The sequence below is a fragment of the Pantherophis guttatus genome, chromosome 4 (assembly GCF_059756535.1).
Source record: "Pantherophis guttatus breed Tessera chromosome 4, ASM5975653v1, whole genome shotgun sequence".
In the NCBI taxonomy this organism is placed as follows: domain Eukaryota; kingdom Metazoa; phylum Chordata; class Lepidosauria; order Squamata; family Colubridae; genus Pantherophis; species Pantherophis guttatus.
In genome coordinates this window covers 130,282,543-130,306,980 of record NC_142066.1, presented here as the reverse complement: position 1 = coordinate 130,306,980, position 24,438 = coordinate 130,282,543, and the positions used below count along the sequence as shown (strand labels likewise).

Here is a 24,438-nt window from a genome sequence, read left to right as displayed (position 1 = left end):
CAATGTCAGTGTTCTTCTGTTTATGGGGCTTCAGGTGTGGGTGTGTCAAGTGAAGATCTTGTGATGGGTCAGCTGTGAGTCATCAGTGGGTCTTGTGATAACGAGATTACATCAGATCAGGTAATCTCCTTATTACAAGACCCATCAAAATATCCTAAAAGGCTTGCTCAGGCTATACATATACAACAAGAAAAAAATTAAAATTACCAATCTGGATAATATAATAAAAATACTATGTAAATACTGTACATAGACACATAGATATAAGCACCTCCAAACACACAGATATACATAAATAAAGCAATAAAATTAATCAAAAGGAATTTAAGAATTATATACTTCTCTTACAGAAGCTTGTCAAACCTGAGAAAAATGTAGTACAATAGCTGGCATAGAATGTTCCTCTAAAAGCAAAGGTTAATAGTGAGCCTGAGCCCTTTTTGGCTATCCATACTCAGGAAAATTCAATTGTTCTTAATTATTCTTTGCCTGATTTTGCATGCCACCATGCAAAACCTGGCAACCGTGTGTGTTTTTTCAGGTTAATGCCAAAGTACAAACTGCTTATACAGAAACAGGTTCCTGGTTCTCACATTTCAAGAGGGAACTTCTTGCAGGGAACAACCTGAGTATTACTAGCAAGATATAATTTTTATATCAAATATCATTTTGCTGACTCTAGGTTAATTAGAACAGGTTGGAGTTAACTGCAGGGATGACAATTTATTATGAATATGTCCCACTGTTCTTTCTGTATTGTTTTTATAGTGTTTTGATATGGCAATTACAGGTAGTCCTCAACTTATGACCACAATTGAGCCCAAAAATTATGCTGTTAAGTGAGACATATGTTAAGTGAATTTTGCCTCATTTTATGACCTTGCCATTGTTAAGTGAACCACTACAATTGATAAATTAGTAGTCTGACTGTTAAGTGAATCTAGCTTCCCCACTGATTTTGCTTGTGAGAAGGTCACAAAAGATGATCACATAACGTTTTGCATTTATGACCATAGCAATGGTCATAAATATAAACCAGATGCCAAGCATATGAATTTTGTTTACATGATCATGAAGATGCTGCAAAGGTGTTAAAAACAGTCATAAGTCACATTTTTCAGTGCCACAGTAACTTTGAACGGTCACTAAACTGTTGTAAGTTGAGGACAACATATATTCAATAAAATGCTTACTCTTGTACCATCTTTTTTAATATTGCTGATATGCTAAAACAATTTACTTTACTTTACTACAGTTAAAGAGTTACTACGTCCTAAACTTAATGCCCATACTTACTGCTTGAAAATGTGTTACTATAATACATGTAGTCCTTGAATTATAACAGTTCACTTAGTGACTGTTCAAAGTTACAATGGCAGCATCCCCATGTGATTTATATTCAGATGTTTGACAACTGACTCATATTTATGACAGTTGCATGGATTCATGTGACCATCTTTTGTGACTGTCTGACAAGCAAAATCAATTGGGAAACCAGATTCACGTAACAGCCATGTTACTAATTTAACAACTGCAGTGGTTCACTTAACAAATGTGGGAAGAAAAGTTGTAAAATGGGAGAAAGTTCACTTTAAAAATTTCTCACTTAGCAACATAAATTTTGGGGTCAATTGTGGTTGTACATTGAGGACTACCTGTACAATTTTGTGCCCAGACTCCTACCAAATTAAATAGATACGTATATAATGTATTGGCATACATTTTGATACATAAAAGACACATTTTTATTAAAAAGAAATCAATTAAAGCTAATTCTTTGTATTTAAATTTAATTTAAATACCAAAATAAAATAAAATTAAAAATGGATTTAAATACATTTAAATTCCAGTATTTTCAATACAATTAGAACTAAGGTCTTTTACCCAACCCATCCGTACCTCCACTCCTTATCCACCTGCCAGGAAAACTAGCTGTCCATAGAGTCTGGAGATAATTTTAACATGGCTACGAAAGTCTCATCCCTTTCTTTCCCTTTTCTCCAGGCAAAGCTGGTAATGTTTGCCTTCACTGTAAAATGTGAGCAATCTGAAACAAGTGCTTACTAGGAAGAAGTATCACTGACTTGCTCTGTAAGATTTCATTTATCCACCACAATTTTGTTATTTTAAACAAATTGGATTGTTACTTTCCATACTGAAAACCATCTTATTTTATTGACTTATTTTATTATTCAAAAGTCTTAAGTATAGCTCTTACCAATAGTTATTAACTGTAATCCTGAAATAAGTTAAAACTATTAATACATTGTTTAAATTGATCAAAACCTGTTTTTGAACTTATTAACTTTTAAGCAATATTCTTAAACATTTCATCTTTATTATTTATACTAAAACAATCCAACCTTAGGTTGTCCGTGGAAAACAAATTTAATTTAATTTTATTTATGTTTATGTTTTTTTTCTGAAATCCTTTGAATTTTCACAAATAAGGTCAGATTTAATATACTGGATCTTTTTGCTCAATATTTTTTATGCGATAGCAATATATGAATATATGAAATACACAAAGTACTTCATGATACTTTTAAAATTTTAAAACCAAGTATCTTAGTATGTCAAACTAAATAACAAAAAATAAAAAGGGTTTGTCTGCACATGATTGCATAAAAGTGTGACCGTATTGCTTGAAAGTTCTTTTTCATGTGTTTTTCTAAAAACTCAAATACTTAATACCAATACATATTAACATTGCTATAAATCAGATGCAGATTTATCCTTCCAGTGTTTTAATTTTTTATGCCTATCCCTTAGGTATGAAGTGTTTTCAATTCCTGATCTCTTGATATTCCAACCCCAAGGGATATAGCCAAGATATGCGTCTTTGAAATGCAATGAAAAGTTTTAAGTAATATGAACAATCCTGTTGTCATTCCTAAATTTGGCGATTATAGAACAAGCCAGGCAATGTCAATCAATATTCCAACTCCTGTGTTGGAAGGCATTTACAGCCAACATTTACTAAACATTCTTTTCTGTGAACAATAAAAAACAAATATAGCTGGTGTATTAGCTTTACTTCAAGATCAAAGAAGACTGAGATGCTGAAAACAATTTCCTATTAATTTTACAAGAAGACATTCAAATTCATATTGTATTAGTCTTTTAAAAAAGTCCAATATTGATTATTTTCCAATACCTTTAAATAAGAAGAAAATATATTAGCAGAGAAACTTAGTAATTCCTAAAAAATCTCTCTTATATGTGGAATAGTAGTTAATATCTTAGTCAAAACACCTAATGGCTTAAGTTAATAAATCACCAGAGTGCATAGTGGCTTACATCAAATTCATTTTTAAATTAAATAACATTTTAAATTTCATTAAAATTTAATTGATTCAAATTATTATAATAAGGCACCTTACTGAATAAACAGAATTTTAATATTTTAGACAATTTTTTGTGGACAAAAACAACAACAACAAAAACTTTTTAGATTGATCTCTAAAAGGAACTGAATTCTGAAACCCTTTCTTCTAACCAGTATCTGAAACTAAAATACTATAGCTGTCCAACTATGTGCCAAATATTCAATGTGGCATAAATATTTATCTGAATGTTGTCACCTAACTCCAAATAACTCTGGATGACTCACAACACACAGAAAGCATTAAAAAAAGAATAGGAAACAACAAATAACCACATGAATAACTTAAGCTCATTTAGGCTTCCAAGGGGAATTTCAAAGCTGTTTAAGACTACTTCAAGTTTCTCTACATATAGAGTCTCCATAACATATCCATTAAGGCTTAGTTTCATTCTTCATTCTTCCAAAAACATATGTGCCTTGAAAAAAAAGATTATATAAAAGAGTTAAAACAGAAACCTATTCATTTCCTTTGATGGGCAAACCAAAACACTAATCAGAATCCTGTGTTATACTTCTAGGAAATCTAACTTTCTTAGAACGCTAGTGTAGTTCAGAGTATTTATAGATATATCCGTTCTAGCTTTTTCTTTCCACACACACATACATAGTTGTTTTTTAATAAAGTCTCATGCACTGAACATGTGTATGCAGCTATTATTTGACAGTGCAGGAGCTCTACAGTTTCTAATCAAATCAAAAGATGAACTGGGCAATCCACAGTATAGACCTTTACATCCTCCTGATGTATTAGGATACTGGCAAGCTGAAACCTGCCAGGACCAGACCCTGGTCTTAATTAATCAAGCAATGTTAGCATGTCTTCTAAATTAATAATGGGGTATCCTTTTAGTTGATTCCAGTTAACATTTCAAGAGAGATTCAATCATACAATCAGTGGGTAGACTCACTCTTTCCAATGGCAGAACCATCTATTCAGGATTTGAATTTTTTGTTTTTGTTTTGTACTTTATTTAGTTTTCAGGAAATCTGGATGCCTCTCTCTAGATTATTTCAGATAATTTGGAGCATTTCTCTCCCACCTTAAGATGGCAAAAAAAATATGCTAGCGGTTTTTCAAAACAGTTGTTAGAAGATGTTAATATTTTGCTGTAGGCCTTAATATTCATACTGGTTTTAGTTAATGCAAATAATTCACTAGCTTAGACTTGTTATCAGATCAACTGCAGTATGGCTATTAACAATAGACTTAATGCCACAAAGTAAGAGTTATTTTTACATTAAACAAATAGCCGGGCACAGTGGTCGAGCCTGTAATCAAGCTACTCCGGAGGCTGAGGCTTGCGGATCGCTTGAGCTCAGGAGTTCTGGGCTGCAGTGGATTATGCCGATCGGGTGTCCGCACTAAAGTTTGGCATCAATATGGTGATCTCCAGGGAGCTGAGGGCCACCAGGTTGCCTAAGGAGGGGTGAACCAGGTCAGAGACGGAGCAGGTTAAACAAATAAATTCAGTTACATTGGAGAAACGAGAGATCTTGATAAAAAGGAAAGATTAATTATTTCAAAATTTATATTTCTTGAAATTGTTTCTGAATATGGTATGTTCAGTATGTTAAGAATTATGTATGAAATTGCTCTTATAACATTATACTTTGCAAAAGAAGGCACATTTATACAAGAATGTCTCAAATTAAAGATAGGTTACAATCCTACCTCAAACCTTGGTTTTAGCCAAATTATGATTCTCCCATATAAGGTAATTAAGATTCATACTATGACTAAATCATAATATGGTTTATTTGATTTTAACATGTTGCATGAAACAGGATGCAGCAAACTTTATTATAACTCAAATCCAAGGAAATAGCTTTTCTGAAACACCTTCTATATACCGTATTTTTCGGTGTATAAGACACGTCTTTTTACCCCCAAAAAGGGGGTGAAAATCTGGGTGCGTCTTATATGCTGAATGTAGCCCCGCCCACCCGCTGGCCCCCACCCTTCGGCTATTTTCGGCCAGTTCCAGGCGGCAAGGATCTGGGTCGGGGCACAGCCTGAGGAACAATCCTCCCTCTTCGGGTCAGTGGGAGGAGGGAATCTGCCCAGCAGCTTTGGGGAACAAGGCGGGTGCCACGATTTGCAGCTGGTCACCCCTCTGGCCGTGCTGACTTCACTCTCCAGCAATGTGAGGAGCCGCCGCCGCCGCTGCCTAACCCTCTCTGCGCCCAGGAGCCAAGCTGAGCTGAATAGGAGCCCCTAAAGGGAAATGTTCCTCCTTTCCAGCCATTGCTGCCCGGATTCCAAAATGCAAACCTCAAGAGTCACGCTTCAGGTGGCAGCCAGTTCCCCTGCAATGTGCAGCGGGGAACTGGGAAGTGCTTTGGATTCAGGGAGGAGATTGTAGCGCTGACGCCTAAAAGTGTTTTTCTGCACATTGCAGAGCCGCGTGCCCCCGTCCTCCTTCTCAGCAGACTCTTCTCTTTCCTCCAGGCCAGATCCGCTGCCTGAAACACGGTACACTTTTTTTTGTCTCTGCACACACCCATGTTTGGAATCAGGAAGGGGATCGCTGGTTCGGGCGGCAGACCACAAATCGTGGCACCCGCCTTGTTCCCCAAAGCTGCTGGGCAGATTCTCTCCCCCCCACTGCCCCGAAGAGGGAGGGTTGTTCCTCAGGTTGTGCTCTGTCCCTCCCCCCAGAGCATGCTAGGAGTCTCTTTGGGGGAAAGCGAGTAGTCCCTGCACCTCTTGCTTGCAGGAGGAACAGGAGGGCGGTGCCACCTTAAATGCTGATAGGTAGAGGTAAAATACTTTTTTCCTTGTTTTCCTCCCCCAAAATTAAGGTGTGTCTTATACTCCGATGCGTCTTATACACTGAAAAATACGGCAATTCTTGTTTTGTTGCTCTAGAACTTTTAAGAGTTCAGCTGCTGCTTCTGAAATAAACAAGAGTCCATTAATGTCTGATTGAGACTGATTATAACTGATTTCTGAAAACTTCCTTCATTTTAAAGTTGAAAGTCAAAGATGAATGCAAACTTACTAATAAGTATCAGATAAAATAACTTTTATGCTATCAATTAAGTGACAACATTCTATATATTTTTCAAAGTCAAGGAAGTTTTGGCTGAAAAAAGTAGCTACATATGAATTTCCATGAAACAAATACAAACAAATTTGTATTTTCAAATTCCTTCATTGGGATGACAATTTTTCTCCCTCCACCTCTTTTACTATAACAGAAATGATCTTAGGAATCCAGAAAGTAACTTGTGGGCTTATAGCTGTTTACGTTAAAACATGTATCCTTGTATTTTGGCAGGACAGAGAAGTTTTGTAGAAGACTATGGCTGGGAGCCAATGTTTACAATCCCCTTGGTGGGAAATGCAGGGTAAAAGGCTCTTAATGGAGGCCCTGCAAGCCTTTGCTGTTGCCGCCAGCGACCTTCTACCTCAGTTTCAAAGCAATTCTCCAGTTAACCCCTTCGAAAGTATTGGCACAAGGAACTGAAGGAGGAAATACTTTTCTTTGGAAACCTAGTTGTCCCTTTCCAGGCACAACCTGTGAGATTGTGACAGAGAGCGAATGCTGAGCTTAGAATACACTGTTAAATCCTCTGCAAGGTCACTGCAAAGAGCTCTCTCTTGTCCCCAAAAGCTCATTTATCTAGAAGTCAGCATCTCACTAGATATGCTGCAAAGTACTAAAGTAACAATGGACTTTAATTTGCAAGGACTACGAAGTGGTAAACTGAGTCTGCAGACAAAAAAAAAAACTCACTTCATATAGGAAGAAAACATTTTTTTTCTCCTGGCTACCCAATCAGCATTGTTTTGAGTTGAGAGCTATGATTTCTCCTCCTGGTATATTCTCATCAAAAGAATCAGACTGGCTGGCATCAAGAGGATATGTTCAGTGCCCAGTAAACTTAGCTATACCTCGAAGATTTTCAGTTTCTTTTCTTTTCAGAGAACTGTTACTTTGTTAGTTTTCGATATCTTTTCCAAATTTCAAGAAATGTGTATTCAAAAATAGATTTGTCATGTTTTCCATGGCTTTTCCAAAAGGAAAGTTCTTCCACATTAATTTAATTCCTACATGCTACTTTGGTCTCCACCCAGCTCCACTCATCTCCATGAAATTCTTGTACCTTAAAAGCTACCTGCCACATTATCTTTTAATGAATAATTCATTATTTAATTATGCCAGCTGAAACTACACTTATGAAATGCACTGCTGTTAAAGATAAATGGACTTGTATCAGAAAATGTTGTCAACCTGCCTGGTTCCTTCTTCTACCATGCTTTCTCTACAAAATTTCAACAATACTTATCGTATTTCAAAGCTAATCTTTTTTTTTTTTGCTAGTCACATGATTTTGTTTTTGATCAAGATAACACAGAAATATTATAAATAAATGAGGTATACAGAGAGGCCTACATTTCAGCATTTGCAAATCTGCATCTCCATATAAGACAGTGCATTGTTCTGAACCTCTGGGATTAGGTACCTCAAATTCCACTGAATCAAGCAAATACTATTGACAAATATCATACAAAATGTTAATTTCTACCTTTGATCACCATAATTAAACTGTTCTATCAAATGCAACACTACTTACATTAGGGCAGTGTCACCATTATGGACAACAGTTGGTCTCTAGAAGTATAAGCAGAGAGTTATTCCGAAGAGTCGATACATTTAATTAGATTTAATTTAAATCAAATTAAGTAGTTTGCTTTAAACTACTTAAATACAGGTGTTTAACTGGTCATCTAAAGCAACGTTTCTGCTTCTGTCTCATTGAAAATTACATCTGACTGCAAATTTTGGAAGGGTTGCAGGAATTGCATATTCCCTTAAATTTACATGATCTTTTTTCCTATTTTGCAGGTTCTCTCTCCTATTCTAGAGAATGGGAACAACTCTCCAAAGTTACCTTTCTGAAATGAGGTCTCACAGGATTCTAACATTCCAAGGGAATTTTTGACATATTCTGACTGAAAAGGTATTGTTGTCAAATTTTGCACATTATATGATGTAAGCACTAGCAGTGATGGGATGTTTTATATACTGCAGTTGAGCTTTTGGCTTTGCTGTTACTGTAAAAATTGTAAAACACAGATTGTGTAAATTAGAAATTAAGTAGGGATGGGTTTTCTGAAAGAAATCTGAAAATTACCTCCAGGGTAAAAAGAGAGAGAGAGAGAGAGAGAGAGAGAGAGAGAGAGAGAGGGAGGGAGGGAGGGAGGGAGGGAGAGGGAGAGAGAGAGGGGGGGGAGGGAGGGAGAGAGGGAGAGGAGGGAGAGTGTGTGTAATGTTTTAAGGTTGTGAGTTCTAGTCCCACTTTAGGCATGAAAGCCAGCTGGGTGACATTGGGTTAGTTCCTCTTCTCAGCACTACTATGTTTCCCCGAAAATAAGACCCTGTCTTATATTTTCTTGAACTTTGAAATAAGCGCTTGGCCTTATTGCCATGTGCTCAAAAGCCCGACTGGACTTATTATCAGGGGATGTCTTATTTTGGGGAAAAACAGGGTAGGAAGCAGGCAGTGGTAAACCATGTCCAAAAAGATTTGCCAAGAAAACAGTAGGAACTTGCCCAGGCAGTTGCCAGAAATCAAATCTAACTTAAAGGCATTAAAAAAATGAGAATGGCTGCTCTAGTGAGTCAAACACAATCTTCTCAGGTCTTCTGAAAGTATTGAGGATTAAAACTGGAACATTCAAACTTTCCCCACAGCTGAGTAGCTACTGATTCACTGAGATATGATCTTTAATTCTCTTTTTACGATCAACATTGATTTAGAACAGTGTTTCTCAAACTTAGCAACTTTTAAAATGTCTTAATTTTAACTCCCACACTTGCTGGGAAATTCTGGAAGCTGAAGTCCATATATCATAAATTTGTTGAGTTCATAACAACTAGTCTAATGTATCTCTTTACTCCTAGGGTCATCTTATTATTAAGAAGCCATATATTCCTGGATGCTTGAAGTTGGCAATCTTACATGTACTTCAAGCAAGGGCTTGTTAAATCTTCACCATTTTAGTGGTAATCCAATCCAGATTGAACTATCAGTTTTGTTCTTCTTCATCTAAGTTTGCAGTTTAATAACTATGCAGTATTTCAGATTTGTTCTGTGATGCTTTATGAGCCTGTCCTTCCACATTAGGAAATGATATTAGCCTTGATTTTTGTGTTTGCTACAGGGTGCATGATTGTGTTCTTGTACGTGCACATGTGTTAACAATCACTCAGCATACTATAAAACTTTCATTTAACGAAGCTTCAATTGCTTAAGCATTAAGAATGGACAGAACAGCAGAACTGTATCAGAGCTTCTCGATTATAGTATTTCCTATTTATACCCCAAGCAACCATATCACCATCACAGCCTTTTCATTACATCAGCAAACTCTAAATTATTTTGCTTCATTGATGAGGTTTTTTTTTAAAAAGCAGCATTCATTTCATCTGAGAATCCCCTAAAGGCAGCTGTTGCTGGGAAGTCTTGCATTTTTTGCATTTTTCTTCCTTAATATTATGCAACTATAAAGCAGCAAAAGCAACATCAAATATCACTTTACCCAATTTTGCATGCATTGTACCATTTTATATATTACAACAAAATCAACACACACACACATATGTACACATACTGATCCTCATCCTCTCCATATAGTTAACATTGTATAACTGGAGCCAAAATATACACAGCTAAAAGGAATGTTACAGGGGGCCTCTCTCTTACTGAACAAAGCAGGCTCAGTTTGGCTCTTTTTCTCTCGCACTACCACATCCGCACATCATTAGCTGGAAAATTCCAGATATATGCTGTAATTTTTGAGCTCCCCCCTCCTCCAGATGCCATTCCCCTTCTCTTCTCACCCTTTCCTTATCTGTCGCTGCTTCTTTGGTTCTTTGCCAGCTGTGATCAAAAATTAATACAACCAAAGGAGGGTGAAGAAAATAGAGAACACTCCCTGGCAACTGGCACAGCCTCACAGGAAATACCAAATAAAAACTTTATTATGTATTGTTTAACTATTTTGTTTGCCTGTAGGCCACCCTGCTATTGGTGTAATTCATCAAGACACAGTCGGTCTGGACGAGCTGCGCGCAGACTCATTGTTTGCAGGATCTATCATGCACAATCCTTCAGTGGAGCATGTGTGGCCCCACTAAAGAAAGAGGCGTGGTAGGCCAGGGTTCCTTTTCATTACCCAGCTAGTAACCAAATGTTAAAACGGGTGAGTAACCTTTTAATATTCATGTCATTAATTTACCTTTACCCCTTTAATGATGGAGGTCCTCATATAAAAAGCCACAGGAAAAGCCCAAGTAGCAAAAGACACTCCCCCCAAAAAAGCTCTCCCCCTCCTCTCTTCCCTTCCCTCTTGCTGTCCCATTTGCTTGCTCTTGGGGTTGTGGAAGCTACCAAGATGACTATTATACATGGTTGTGCAAAGAGCTGAACAGTGGGGTGAATTCCAAGCCTTAGAACTATGTCTATGGCATTCACCTGAATGTATTAATTAGTCTGGTATTTTAAATAGATTGTCCCTCTTGCTTCTTTTTGTCATGCCTCAAATATAATAGCAATAGGAGATTAAAATTCTTTTCATCAAGATGCCATTACAACAAATATACTTCCTCATCTTAATCAACTGATGAATCAATAGCTGCATTCAGCTATTCTTTCAGATTCAAAAATGCAAGAGACTTGCTATTAACCCTCTTGGAAGCAATCTCTGGCCAATATCTAAATCAGTTAGCATGACAATCTCTGCACTTGAGCAACTGAAGTCATTTTTAGGGTCTCTACTGTTGAGCAATGGAATATGGCCAACATTAAAGAAGAGCACAAATTATATTTTTCATCTTAATTTGCAAGGTCACAAGGCCTCTTTCCCAAATGTTCAAACAAACATTTACTGATCTATATGTTAGAAAATATGAGAAACACAACAATAATAATTTATAGTTTTGCAACATCTATTCAATCACATGGCTTTGAAGATCTCCTGCCTCAGTTTGCTACTCAATGTGTGCAATAGCCAAAAAGTATTAATTATTTTTCAATAAGTAAATGTTTTTCCATTTAATAATAGGAAGATGATATTGTAATGATGGCAGTAACTTACAAAATGTAGCAAAAAAAAATAAAAAAAAAATCTTCCAATCCCCTTCACTAAATTACTCTCTACTTCAGCAGTAGAGAGAGCCAAAAAGAGTCAGTTTGGTTTACTGGTTAAATGGTTTAATAGTTACAAATCTGGAGACTATGAGTTCTAGTCCTACTTTAATCTAGTAAACTGGCTAGGAGGCTTTGGGCCAGTCATTCTCTCTCAGTCCAAATCATATCACTGGGTTATTGTTGTGGGAAAAATAGGACAGAGAAATTATTAGCTCATACCTTGAGTTATTTATAAAAATAATAAAGGCAGAATTTTAGAAAAAATCTAAAAAAAATTTCTAGAAGATGAGAGAGGGAGGGGGAGGAACAGTATGGAAGGGAGGGAGGAAAGACCAAAGGGAGGTTTTTGATGCTCCCTGACAGCTTCCTAACAGAAAACTCAATGGAGAAGTTGGACAGAAGTTGGAAGCCCCTCCTGTGTCACTATTTTTTTGCCCACCCATGATCATTCAGTTTTGTTAGGTAAGAAAACCTCTCCTAAACTTGACACAATGGGCCACGGGTTGTCTAATAAACGTTAAAGCTCCACCTGAGCATGTAGCACATTGTTTTAGAATACAGGGAACAGTGAATCACAATAGAACAATTCATATTTTGAAGATAATTCTAAGTGTCAACCTATAAAAACTCAACGTCTTTTAAAAACATCAGAAACAAGAGTTGAAACAAATTCCTTTTTATTACAATCCATATCTATTACATCGTGTTATTTTTAATAAGCTGCCCAGGGGTATTATGAGATTGGGTGGATATAAATTTCTAAATAAAAAATGAACAAATTTGTATTATTAGAATAATTTCTATTATTAGAATAATTAATCTAAAGAAAGACTTTTCATTCCTCCCCTTGTCATGTACACATACACACTGCAGAAAAAGGGTGGGATGCAACAGCAAAAGGTATGGACAAAATACACATACCATTTTTTTCTCCCCCACAAGTTCCCACTTGTTTCTAACTATTAAGAATGTTTTGTAACTGGGTTTAAAAATGTTTCATTAAAATGGAAAGTTTCCTTGTTGGACACCCACCTTTTAGAACAAAGTACATCATCTGTGTCATTAATTGTTAATCTGAGCTATTATATTTCACATATTCACTGGAAAGAATTTCAACTATGCAGAACAACAAGCATTAGAGATCTAAAAAAATTGGGAACTTTATGAACATTTAGAATATTAATAATTTTTTAAAATCCCATCTCCCATATCTAAGCTAAGACAATGCCTCAACAATACTCATGCCAGTTATTACTCAATTTTGTTTTAACAAGAATTTTAATTTTCCTTTTCTTTCAAGATGGTGAACTCTTAACAGACAAAAGAGAAATGAATTTTGCCCTGCAAAGTGGTACTGGAATATTATGTACAAACACTGAAATGTTGCACCAACATTCTACAAAATATTGAATTATTTCTTATCAACTCAATATTATAGTTACGCTGGCCTGAGAAGAACAGATATTTTAGCCTAAAACATTTAGAAGACACTATAATAACAAAGTGACAAGTCAATCTTGCCAGATCTCAGAAAAACTAAGCAATGGAAGGAATGAACAAAAACCAGGAAAATACATGGCTGAAAAACTAATTTAGGAAAGAAAATAAAATTAAATAAAAAAACAGGAGTCAAGCTTGATTCAAATAAATTTTTTATATTGCCAGAGCTCACAATGAGAGTATCTGAATGCACATTCTAGTGATTTAATTAATTAATTGCCATTGTTTATTTAGTTATTGATTATTCTTTTATTTATTACTTATTATTTATCAAATTTATATGGCTGCCCATGTCACAAAACGTGACTCTGGATGGCGTAGAGCAAATCTATAAAAACAATAAACATGTCAAAAGCAGACTAATTTTTAAATTTAAAAAAATAATTTAAAAAGGCATAAAATACTAAGATTAAATCAACAAGGGAGCCACCTCAAAGATTTCATCGGTCCTTTGAGATCTCTAAGTCAGATGAATTGGCCAGGTTCTGAGGGATTTCTGGAAAGTAAGTAGGGATGGAAATCACCTCATTTCGGGGCAGGGAAGAAGAATATTCCATAAAGCATGCGCCATGGAAGAGAAGGCCCAATGTAGTTCCCTGACAAACGGGACTTGTAGCATGTCTCTCTTGTCAGACAGGATGGAATGGGCAGATGTGACTTAGAAGAGATTATCTCTAAAAATAACTTGGTTCCATGCCATGAAGGGCTTAAAGGTAGAAACCAGCATCCTGAACTGGATCTGGAAACAGACTGCCAGCCAATGCATCTCATGGAACAGAGGTATAATATATTATAGAAGCACACATAATTATGCTGCTGAATTTTCACCAACTGAAACTTCCCGATACTCTTCAAGGGTAGCCCCATGTTCAGTGCATTACAGCAATCCAAACACGAGGTGACTAAGCCAAGACTGACTGTACAGAGTCCCTTATTCCAGGAATGAGTGCAACTCATGCACAGCACAAAGCTATGTAAAGTCCTTCTTAGTAATGATGGCCACCTGCTCTCTTAAATAAAAGTCATGAGGCTAGGAGCACCCCCAGATTCTGCACCAGTGCTATCTTGGATCATAAAACTTCATCCAGCACCAAAGATGGTATCATTAAATAATTATATGCGAATCCATCAGTTCTTTCCCTGATTAGAAAAAGAATTTTACTATCAGATCTGCCATCACATTGCTTCAGTCCTGGTTTGCTTCGATGGCAGGGAGGAGTAAGGGGAGATAGAGAGGGGGGATACCAGGATGACAGGAGCCGGAGATGCCAGTCCAGAACATAGGCTGGCAGATCCAAGGACACAAGCATGAGAACGGAATGCAAACCCTCACCAAAAAGGTATCAAATTTTAGGACTGTTACTAAAACACCTAGTCTGAATACTATTGGACATTTACGAAAGGACCAAGAGGGTCGGGAGAGGGAGAAGGGGAAAGCACTGGGTTTACATGGGAATATTCATATCTGGCTTTGCTTACACTGTAACCACCTGGCTTTAGTAAAACCAAACCTTTTGCTACAAATGGAGTAGAGATCTTTCTTTCCTAAATGCCCAAGCTGGGACAGGCCTGATAATAGTAAACTAATTTTAACTTTAAATGTAAACTAATATTTACATAATAGTTAATTTAATCAAGAAAATAATACACCTGAAATATTCTAGTTCAACAACAGACACTGGAACATAGTATAAAGCTATTGCATTGTAAGCAAACTACTAATTAACTGGGAAGGAAGAGTCTGTTCCTTGGATTTAGTCTAAGCACCCTCTTCACAAACCATTGTTTTTGTTTTCCACCATTCCTGACCTAATTTAGAAGAAACTAAAGAAATCAAGTATAAGCATATCAATAGATTTCTTGTCTTCTATATTGTTATCAAGTTTGTATTATTATATAACCTGCTATAAACTATTCAGCACACAAAACTTTGCTTTTTATATTTTTAATTAGCTTATCAACAAGAGATGTACTGTTGTTTTGTAAAACAGCCCTCTTAATCTGGTGCTCTTCAGATAAGTGGTACTCAGAATTTCCAGTTAGCAGCAGTTTACAAAATAAAGATAATTCACAAGACTCAAAAAAGATGTTTACTCTGTTTATAAAATTAGGAAGGAGTTCATACATTAATAATAGGTATCTTTTAATTCTTCTTTACATTCTTATAAATCTTTATTTAAACCTTTTCTCTTTCACCATTTTATTTCAATGCCCAGTTTTTCTGTTGGATATTAACTAATTTTTTAATATATGTAAAATGGATTTTATATATAATTACTTATCAAACTGCTCAATATACCTTTCTTATGTTTCACATTCCAATTGCTTAGCTTATGGAATTTCCTTCAGGATAATTATTTAATACAGCTGATTTCTGCAAGCTTCTGGATAGTATCTTATACTCAGTGGTCTTGGGATGTTTTGGGGTTCCATATCGGAATGCAATTGGGCCTTCAAAATACACATGTAATACTTTTATTATTTGGCAACGGTTAGTGCGACCTAAAATGTATTTTAAATGTGTACTGTGATTAGTATACATGGGGAAAATTCCTTATTAGATGTATTAGCTCATTATAGGTGTCATGGCGCAGTGGTTAAAATGCAGTATTGAAGGCTAACTCTGCCCCAGAGGCTGGTGCTCAATCCTGACAGGCTCAAAGTTGACTCAGCCTTCCATCCTTCCAAGATCAGTAAATTGAAGATTGAGATTGTTGGGGGCAATATGCCAACATTGTAAATCGCTTAGAGAGTGCTGTAAAGCACTATGAAGCAATATATATGTCTAATGCTATTGCTATTATACTGTATTTAAATACATTTTAAATTATAAAATAAGTTATAAAAAATACATTATCAAAAATTATTTAAACAATTACAATTTTTAAATAAATTATTATAGTCTCCTTCCAGTTGCTGCTGTTCAGAAATGTTAGGACTATACTTTCCCGAGTGCCTACTACAACATCTGCAATGCTGGCTGCAGATTGGTAAATTGTAAAGAAATCCCAACATTTCAGGATCACATCAAATTATAGAAGGCAGAAATTTGGAATACACTGGGGTACAGAAAACTATTTATGATCACTATTTAGCAACCTCCCCTCACTCCAAACTGAGTAAGAATGGGGAGAGGGGGAAAGACGGGGATAAATTAATTAGTGTTCACAGAGATTACTTGGTCTATTCTTTCTCCTATCTAATTCTCTTTTGGGGTCTCCAAAGTCCCCAAACAAATTAACCAAGTTGGTGTGATTCTTGAGAATGGCTATTATCGTGGGATGAGATTATTCATTTTCATTAACACTTACGTTAACATTAAACATTAATTATTATTAGCACTGTATAGAGGTATTTTTAGACAAAATTATCTTGTTCTAAATATAATACTAATATGCCATATTGTCTCAAAGAGAAAATTTAAAATTATAATGCATGCAAGGATTCTGTAAAGTTTCTGCTCCTTATCCCAAATTCAAATAGCAGTAATTGAAAACTGAGCTTTCTTTCACAGTCTAGTAAAAACTAGCTTTCTGGAACTGGGATATGTACGGACTTTGGTCCATTTAACAAGGTCAGACTGTTTATTCTTGACCAAATTCTTTCCCACTGTAAAAAGGTACTTTGAAATGCCACATTCCACAGGCAGCGCCAGTAAGTCACTGAAGCATATTTTCCCACAAGAACTGATACGATAGGGAGGCCTTTACTCTTTTAAAATTTCTGCTGCTTCAGTGGCATAAGGTAGAGAAAACATGTATTGTCACAAATAGCTGAAAGTATCCATGCCTCTGCTGCATGAAGTTTTAGAAATTGTGTATTCCTTAGTGAATGCAATGGAATGCCTACACAACAAATGGTGTATCTTCAATAAAAGAAAACACTAAAATGCAAATAAACTGCATATTTACACACTGCAGCATGTATGCCATTCAGCAATATAAGATTGCCTACTAATGCTCTGTTAGATATATTTTAATTATACTGCCTTTTCAATGTTTAAGGTGCTTTGCATTTGAAAGTTTTAATGTAAATGGGTAAACCAATATAAGAAAAGTTATTCACTTATTTTTTCCCACTTATTTTTTTCCAATTCTTATCCAAATAAATATGTCTACATAAATATGCTATATGATAGAAGCCCATAGCAAGGCCAAAGCAAGGATAAAAAGTCAGCCATAGGAGGAGGCAATCTTTAAATTATCTCTACCATAAACAATCTGAACATATTTTATAGCAATATATTTTTATTAAACCAGTATTTTTGCCACTGCATTGCATATTGAGCTCATATCAATTAGACGCATTAATTTCTTTTGAAGTGGCATTGTAAAGCAAACAATAACTCAGCTTTCAAAAATGAACTGAATAGCTATGAGCTTTGATGGCAATGTAGTCACTCTGAAGACTCTCTGCTGGGCGATTTCTGGGCTTCCTTGTGCAGTGATTTGGCCATTGTGAAAACAGACTGTTGGACTTTATGAAACAGTACTGCTTTCCTACCTGGTTACTTTTCTTCTCCTAAGGCAAAATTAAATTATATTAAAAATGTTACTAACCTCCTTGCCATGAACACTTCTTTATTTACTTACCTATTTCTCTTTTTCCCTACCCAAGTTAATGCATCCCTAGAAATCTGGATACCTACTCAAGGAGAATACCTATTCAAGGATGTAATAACAAAATACATTCATGATATTATCTAGTTGGATAATGAAATGTTTGTAAGTGAACAACCAAGCTGAGAGAACACCAAGAATTCACAATAGTTGAATATATTTTCTTCCATATATCCTTGAGGGTCTCCACTACTTCCTCATCTTCACTAAAAATGTTGTCTATAAATTCATGCTCTTTGCTTACGATTTGGCAATCTGTATGAGGGCAGGTACAATTATCTTGTAAGTGTTAGGTTTATGCAAGAATTTTTGCTGAAGAATTCTGTCAAAGGCTGTTTGAAAATCCAAACAGACCATGTTGAGAGGTCATTTCTAGCTACATGCCTGCTAGCATTCTTTAAAAAAAAAAAAAGAAGGTTGCTAAAACAGGATTTCCCTTTCAAAATCCATGTTTATTTTTCTTCAGAAAGGTGTGTTTCTTTATGTGCCTAGCTAAGTTTTCTTTGATTACCGCTTCTACTAATTTGTCCAGAACACATTTGTCCAGAACAGTCCTATAATTTTTTGAATATCCTGAGTCTTTTTTTAAAAAATGGATCTCATATTGATTAGCCCTACTATTCTGGGGTATTGAGATCTAGTTGAGGATAATTTGCAAGCTAAGTGGCGAGTTGAAGATAGGGATCCAATGTCTTCTTACTGAAAACATAATGTCACTCATAATGAATCAAAGAGTAGCAATACATCTGCCTTAGTTCAGTTAAGGTTTGATTGCTTATCTGTTCCCTATGACTATCACTGAGTGTTGTATCTTGTGATTCTTGACGAATGTATCTTTTCTTTTATGTACACTAAGAGCGTATGCACCAAGACAAATTCCTTGAGTGTCCAATCACACTTGGCCAATAAAGAATTCTATTCTATTATGTGAATTTAAAAATTTTCCACTCACCTAGTATATTGTTCATTGATTAACATAACATGTAATATTTTTCTAATCATATTTCTAATCCAGTGTGAAAATATATTTATCATGTCCTTGTGTTATATTCATAATTCACAAACTGCCATACAGTTACTGAAAGTGTGACTTACATAATTACTTCTTAGGCCATTTCATTTGTCAAAATTTCAGGAAGTTTGGCATTGATTTTTCCAGATAATTTCTGGAATTGCTACCACGAGAACTTCACTGATCTCAGTCAACAGAAAACTTACAAAAAATTAGGAAGGTTCAAAAGTACCGTAAACGAAAACACTTTAAGTACAGCAATATACAAGCAGCATTCCCATCTAATTTTCCTGCGTCTCCCATATCCCCAAAGAAATTAGCCAGCCTTGTGTGCCTCTTGAAAATGGTTAGTATTTTGGGGCAGATGTATTCATTTTCATGAATACTTATATTAATGTTACACACTGATGATTCCCAGTTGGGTAATGAAATATCTGCAAGAAAACAATCAAGGACCCCACAACTGCCAAGCACTCAAATTGCAATCATGAGACCCCAGGGGTGATGCATTGGATATAAATGCAAGTAGAGCACTTTTTTCAAAGTCATTGTAACTTTGAATTATTAAATGAATGATGCCAAGTACTGATAGTCAAAGCCTAGTCTTTACCTAGATTTGGTGGCATACAAGTTTAACAAAGAAACCAGCAAAGAAACAAAAAATGTCCCTGAATGAAGCACAAAACCATATGCCAGATGAAAATACTTTTTTAAAATCCCCAGGTCTTCTGCAAGACCTTTGCTCCAAGCTACTTTTAAAATCATGTTCACAAATATCAGGGTCAGCATTACAAAATGTGGCAATGAGGATGTTTACAAGAATCTGATTCACGAAGCATGTAACTTTAGTATTGCATAAACTACCTCAGTTTTTGATTAAATATTAATCAGAAATAAAGAAATAGTTGATTATCCATAAAACCATAAATGATTTAAGGCCAGCTATTTGAAGATCAGTTTCTCTTAAGGAGATCACCCCAACTATTACAACTATCATCTTCTTTGTCCAGGTATAGCTAGTTAAGACAAAGTCTTCTAGGCGGTGATGCCAGATATATGGAATTCACTCTTTTTCAGAGTTTGTGCAAATGGATAAGACATTCCTATTTTGCTAGACAACATTTAAAATATGGATACCTTGTATCATGCAGTTACAAATGATTTTAACTGTCTGTTTAAAAGGTCTCCTTGTTCCTATTCCAGCATCTAGTCCAACCTCTACACTGTCCTGGCTCTCATTGTTCACATATGCTATCTAACTGATAACCATCTAAATGACAAAATATGTAACTTCTAAAGGAACAAATGTATAAAGCTGGGTGCAATCAAATATAATGACCCTATTGGGGCCATTTTAAATATAGGAATAGAGCAACTCAAAAAAACATGTCTAATGAGTTGGGCAGGTTCATGTAAAGAGAAAAAAGTCTTCAAAATATTTTTGTTTCTGGCTTTAGAGATGAGTCCCAAAGGTGCTTTTTATAGAGGCAACTGGACTTTCTGATTTTTCTTTGAAGACGTTTCGCTTCTCATCCAGAAAACTTCTTCAGGTCTTCAACTCTTGAGCTGAAGAAGCTACTTGGATGAGAAGTGAAACGTCTTCAAAGAAAAACCAGGGAGTCCAGTTGCCTCTTGAAACAGCACATTTGAGACAACCATGATCTGGATGACTGAGAATCTCGATAAACCTTTAGAGATGAGGCATGTTTCTGTCTTTTTTCTTTGCTATTGAAGACTTTGCTATTGCTATTGAAGTGCTTTATAACTATTACTACTTCCATAAACATCTCTCTATGTATTTTGAGCACTGATTCTATTGGGCAGGGGAATGCAAATGACAGCCATATGCCTAAGTGGCCTATCTACCTAAATAATGTTTTATTACTGGGGAAATAAATATTAGAAATTAAATGACTTGAAATTATTTGTTTGAAGCTTCCCAGTAGGGTTAGGCCAGTGTTTTTACATCAGATTATATTAATTTTTCATTTTATTCCCTTAGAGGAATGCTTTTCTTAAAACAGAATAAGGATGAATATTATCTTGGGAACTGGCTGATACATCAGTAAATAATTCTTAGAGCTTCTCTAACTGCATTTCTGTTTTCCACGAGGAATAACATGGAGTTCACATTTCATTTAGTCATAGCAAAAGGCCTCCCAAGAGTCTTTTTATACCATCATTGTGTATGCATTCTTGTACAACAATTTATCTTGAGAAACTCACAATGTTTTATTTCTTCTTCCATGTTAAAGCAATTATTTCAAATTGAGATGAGACTAAGTTAATTTTTGGAGGAGAACCCAAAGGTACTTTTTCAAAAGGCAAGTGAACTTTTTTTGTTTTTCCTTGAAGACATTTTGCTTCTCATCCAAGAAACTTCTTCAGAAGTCAGAACTGAAGAAGCTTCTTGGATGAGAAGTGAAATGCCCTTAAGGGAAAATGAAGAAAATCCAGTTGCCCTTTGAAAAAGCACCTTTGGAACAACTATGATCTGGATGACTGAGCATCTCCATAGACATTTTGGAGGAGAATGTCTTCATTCTTAAAGTTAGCATTAAATAACTTATTTTGGGAAGCACTGATAATCTCTATTTTTAAAATTTTCAGGAAATATTTGGAAAGGGTTATGGAGAAACCATAACTTTAAAAGTTCGTATGTAGGATATGTAATTTTAGTAGATAAATTTATCTGATATATTATTAGTTGTCCAGTTCTATGGGTTACAAGGTATAGATCTGAATATCAGAATCAGGAGACTTTACACTGACCCAAATCTCTGCAATATTTATAAATGTTTATCAATTTAGAACCAAAATGCAAAATTAATGTAGCAGAATGTTGCAGTATATTTTGGGATAATTTCAGCAAGTGATATGTTACACAGTTCCTGGATCTGATTCTGAAGAAGCCTAACTATAATTAGGAATGCTTTCATTATTTACAACCAATATGCAAGACCTCATCTGGAAGCTTTCATGTCTTTCAACAATCTTTATTCCATATCAATTATCTCTGAACCCTGTTACAAATTATTTTTATTTACTTTTAATACATAGTTTGTATTAATGTAACTATGTTCTAATTTTCATGTTTTTGAACTTCTTCTTGTCTAAGGGAGGATTAGAACCTAGGTCCCCTGTTCCTATTCCACCACTTATTCCAACTACTATTCTGCCTCAGCTCTCTAATTCTTCATATATACTATCTAACTGATGGTATACAACTCTTCAGCAATAAGTATGCCAAGAGGAGAGTTGCCCACCAATTGGGAAAGTACACTGAAGTGCATTTATACTTTTAAAAATGCATTTCTTATTAGTATGCTCACCTAAAGATTACTGTGAGACCATTTCTTATCATTCTATTTTTCTTTTTCCATTTTTCTTTCTTCAGATAAATACATAAACTCATGTATTTTATGTCTGTATTTTCTGTGCTAATGTTTTTTTTTTTAACTGCTACATGCTTTAAAATAGTTGCAGATCTCTTTCTAAATGTTATCCCTTTAGGGGTTCAAGCCATGACTTCTTCTTTAAATAATGTTTTCTGAACAAGCTACATGAGTCAGATTGATACACATAAATCAAATTCATAAACTATAACTGGGCTCCTATGTATGACAAACCAAAAGAGAAAAAAATTATATGAATTCATCCAAAAATTTAATATCCCCTCAATAATTACTATACACATAGCTAAATATATTAACTACCAATGGTGCATGTAGATGCTTCCATCAGGGAATATGAAAAAGATGTGTATTTAACTATATATATAACAACAGCAGCAAGAATTGTATTTGCACAAAATTGGAAGAAAAAATACCATCAGAAGGTGAAGTAATAAAAAAGATTTTAGACTGTGTGGAAATGAATAAAATAAGAGATAAAGGGGAATCTGTATTTCAAGACATGAGGAAGATTTTACATATGGTTAGAAAAGAAATATGAAGATAAGATAATATGAAGATAAGAGGATAGATAAATAATTTAAATAGAAAGTTAAATGAAGGAGTGGATAAAAAAGAAATAGAAACCCAGATGACACCAGAGTAAATGAAAAAGGGGGGTGGGAGGGAGGAAAAAAAAGAAGATAATAAGAATAAATGTACAATTATGATGATAATCTTGATAGATAGAATAAATCTGAAAATAAATTGAAAGAAAGTATATACTATTAGAATATAGGAGTTGCTCGGATACCAAATAAGGAGACTATTCCACAGCAAAGAAGATAGACAGGAGAGAGGAGTAGAGGGTAGAAAGAGGAGAGGGAGGGAGAGGAATGGAAGAAAGGGAAAAGGAGAGGAAGGAAGGGTAGGGGACAGGAGTAGGAGAGAAGGTGAGAAGGGGGAAAAGAAGGGGAAGTAGGATGAGGTAGGAGAGGAGGAAGGAGAAAGTAGGAGAGGAGAGGAGGGAGGAAAGGGAAAGAGGAGGAGAAGAAGAAGGTTTGTTGCGAAATGAGGGAAGAAAGGGTAGAAGAGCAACTCCGAATGTAATTAAAATGCCTTATTTTAATGCTTTCTTTAAGGAAAACATGTATATGTATGATTAATTATGTATAAGAAAACATACATTTTATATTATGTGTATAAGAAATAAAACTGAAAAACTTTTTTTTAAAAAAGGGAATATGAAAATGGATAATATGCAAAAAAAAATAATCCACTTTTGCACAGAGCATTGGTTTGTCAAAATGATTCTACCTGTGTTTCCTGTGAGACTGGGGGAGGGGAGAAATATAATGTTGCTGGTTTTAGTAAGATACCCCTATTGCTGTAACTCCCAATAACTGGCAAATGTAATTCTTCCCCTCCCAGGTATAGAACTGCTTCGAACAAATTACGATTTTTAATATTTGGATCAAGTTTCCATCATTAGGTATCACTAATGCAGTGGACACTAATTCCCAGTTTTGCTCCATGTTATCCATGTCTGGAAATCAAGGAAGCCCAACATAGTTAGAGAGCATTGGGATAGTGTCATGGTCTGTGAGAATATCCTTGAGAACAGAAGGAGAAGCCACAGCCAGGACAATGGTCAGATAAGTTATATTTCAGCCCACAGAAGGAATGGCAATATAGAATGTATGTGAAAAAATCTTCCCTAGTTCTGTGGAACGTAAAGGTAGGGAAGAAGGAAATGCTTTCAGATTTGCAAGATTTTGTTACTATAACTTACAATAAAGGTCATATTGTTTCACACAGTATTGATTTCTTGTCTGGACTTTGTTGGACTATGTTGAAAGACTGACAGATAGGAATCCTGATTTATCAGTTTTCTCAGATATTTTTTCATACTGATGAAATTGCATCTATACAAAACCTAATCTTGGAATTAGATTTTAAAATAAGCAAAATATATTGAAACTTACCACAGAAGTAAGAGCCATCTGAAAACTGTAGATTCGTGCAAGACCAAAGTCAGCTAATTTTATTTGTCCACTGCTGGTAACTAGAATATTTTGGGGCTTTAAATCACGGTGGACCACTCTGTGTGAATGTAGAAAATCAAGGCCTCGCAGCAGCTGAAACATCATATCCTAGGAGAAAAGAAGCAAAAATGTTAGATTTTGGATACCACCTATCATAAAGTGAGCCTATTTCAAAGCAATGGAATTAACTGGCATATTATATCCACCCATACATTAATTTTTCAAAGGGCTCACATAGAAAAAGAACTATTAACCATTAACAAATCCATATACCTGTGTGAAGATAAATTAATGTTCAGGCCCAATTTCCATATTTCATTTT

General features: G+C 35.3%; 1 protein-coding gene across 12 annotated transcripts in view; it reads right to left on the bottom strand.

The window, feature by feature from the left end:
• The window catches only part of CDK6 (cyclin dependent kinase 6), a 116,586-nt gene that overhangs the window by 44,040 nt on the left and 48,108 nt on the right, over window positions 1–24,438 (bottom strand). For all 12 annotated transcript variants that reach the window (XR_015734055.1, XR_004588547.3, XR_004588546.3 and 9 more), the window contains one exon: window positions 24,057–24,224. Coding sequence is in view for 5 of the 12 variants with exons in the window: in XM_087892775.1 (XP_087748901.1) it covers window positions 24,057–24,224 (168 nt within the window). In the remaining 7 variants the exon portion in view is untranslated. The remainder of the gene's footprint in view (window positions 1–24,056; window positions 24,225–24,438) is intronic.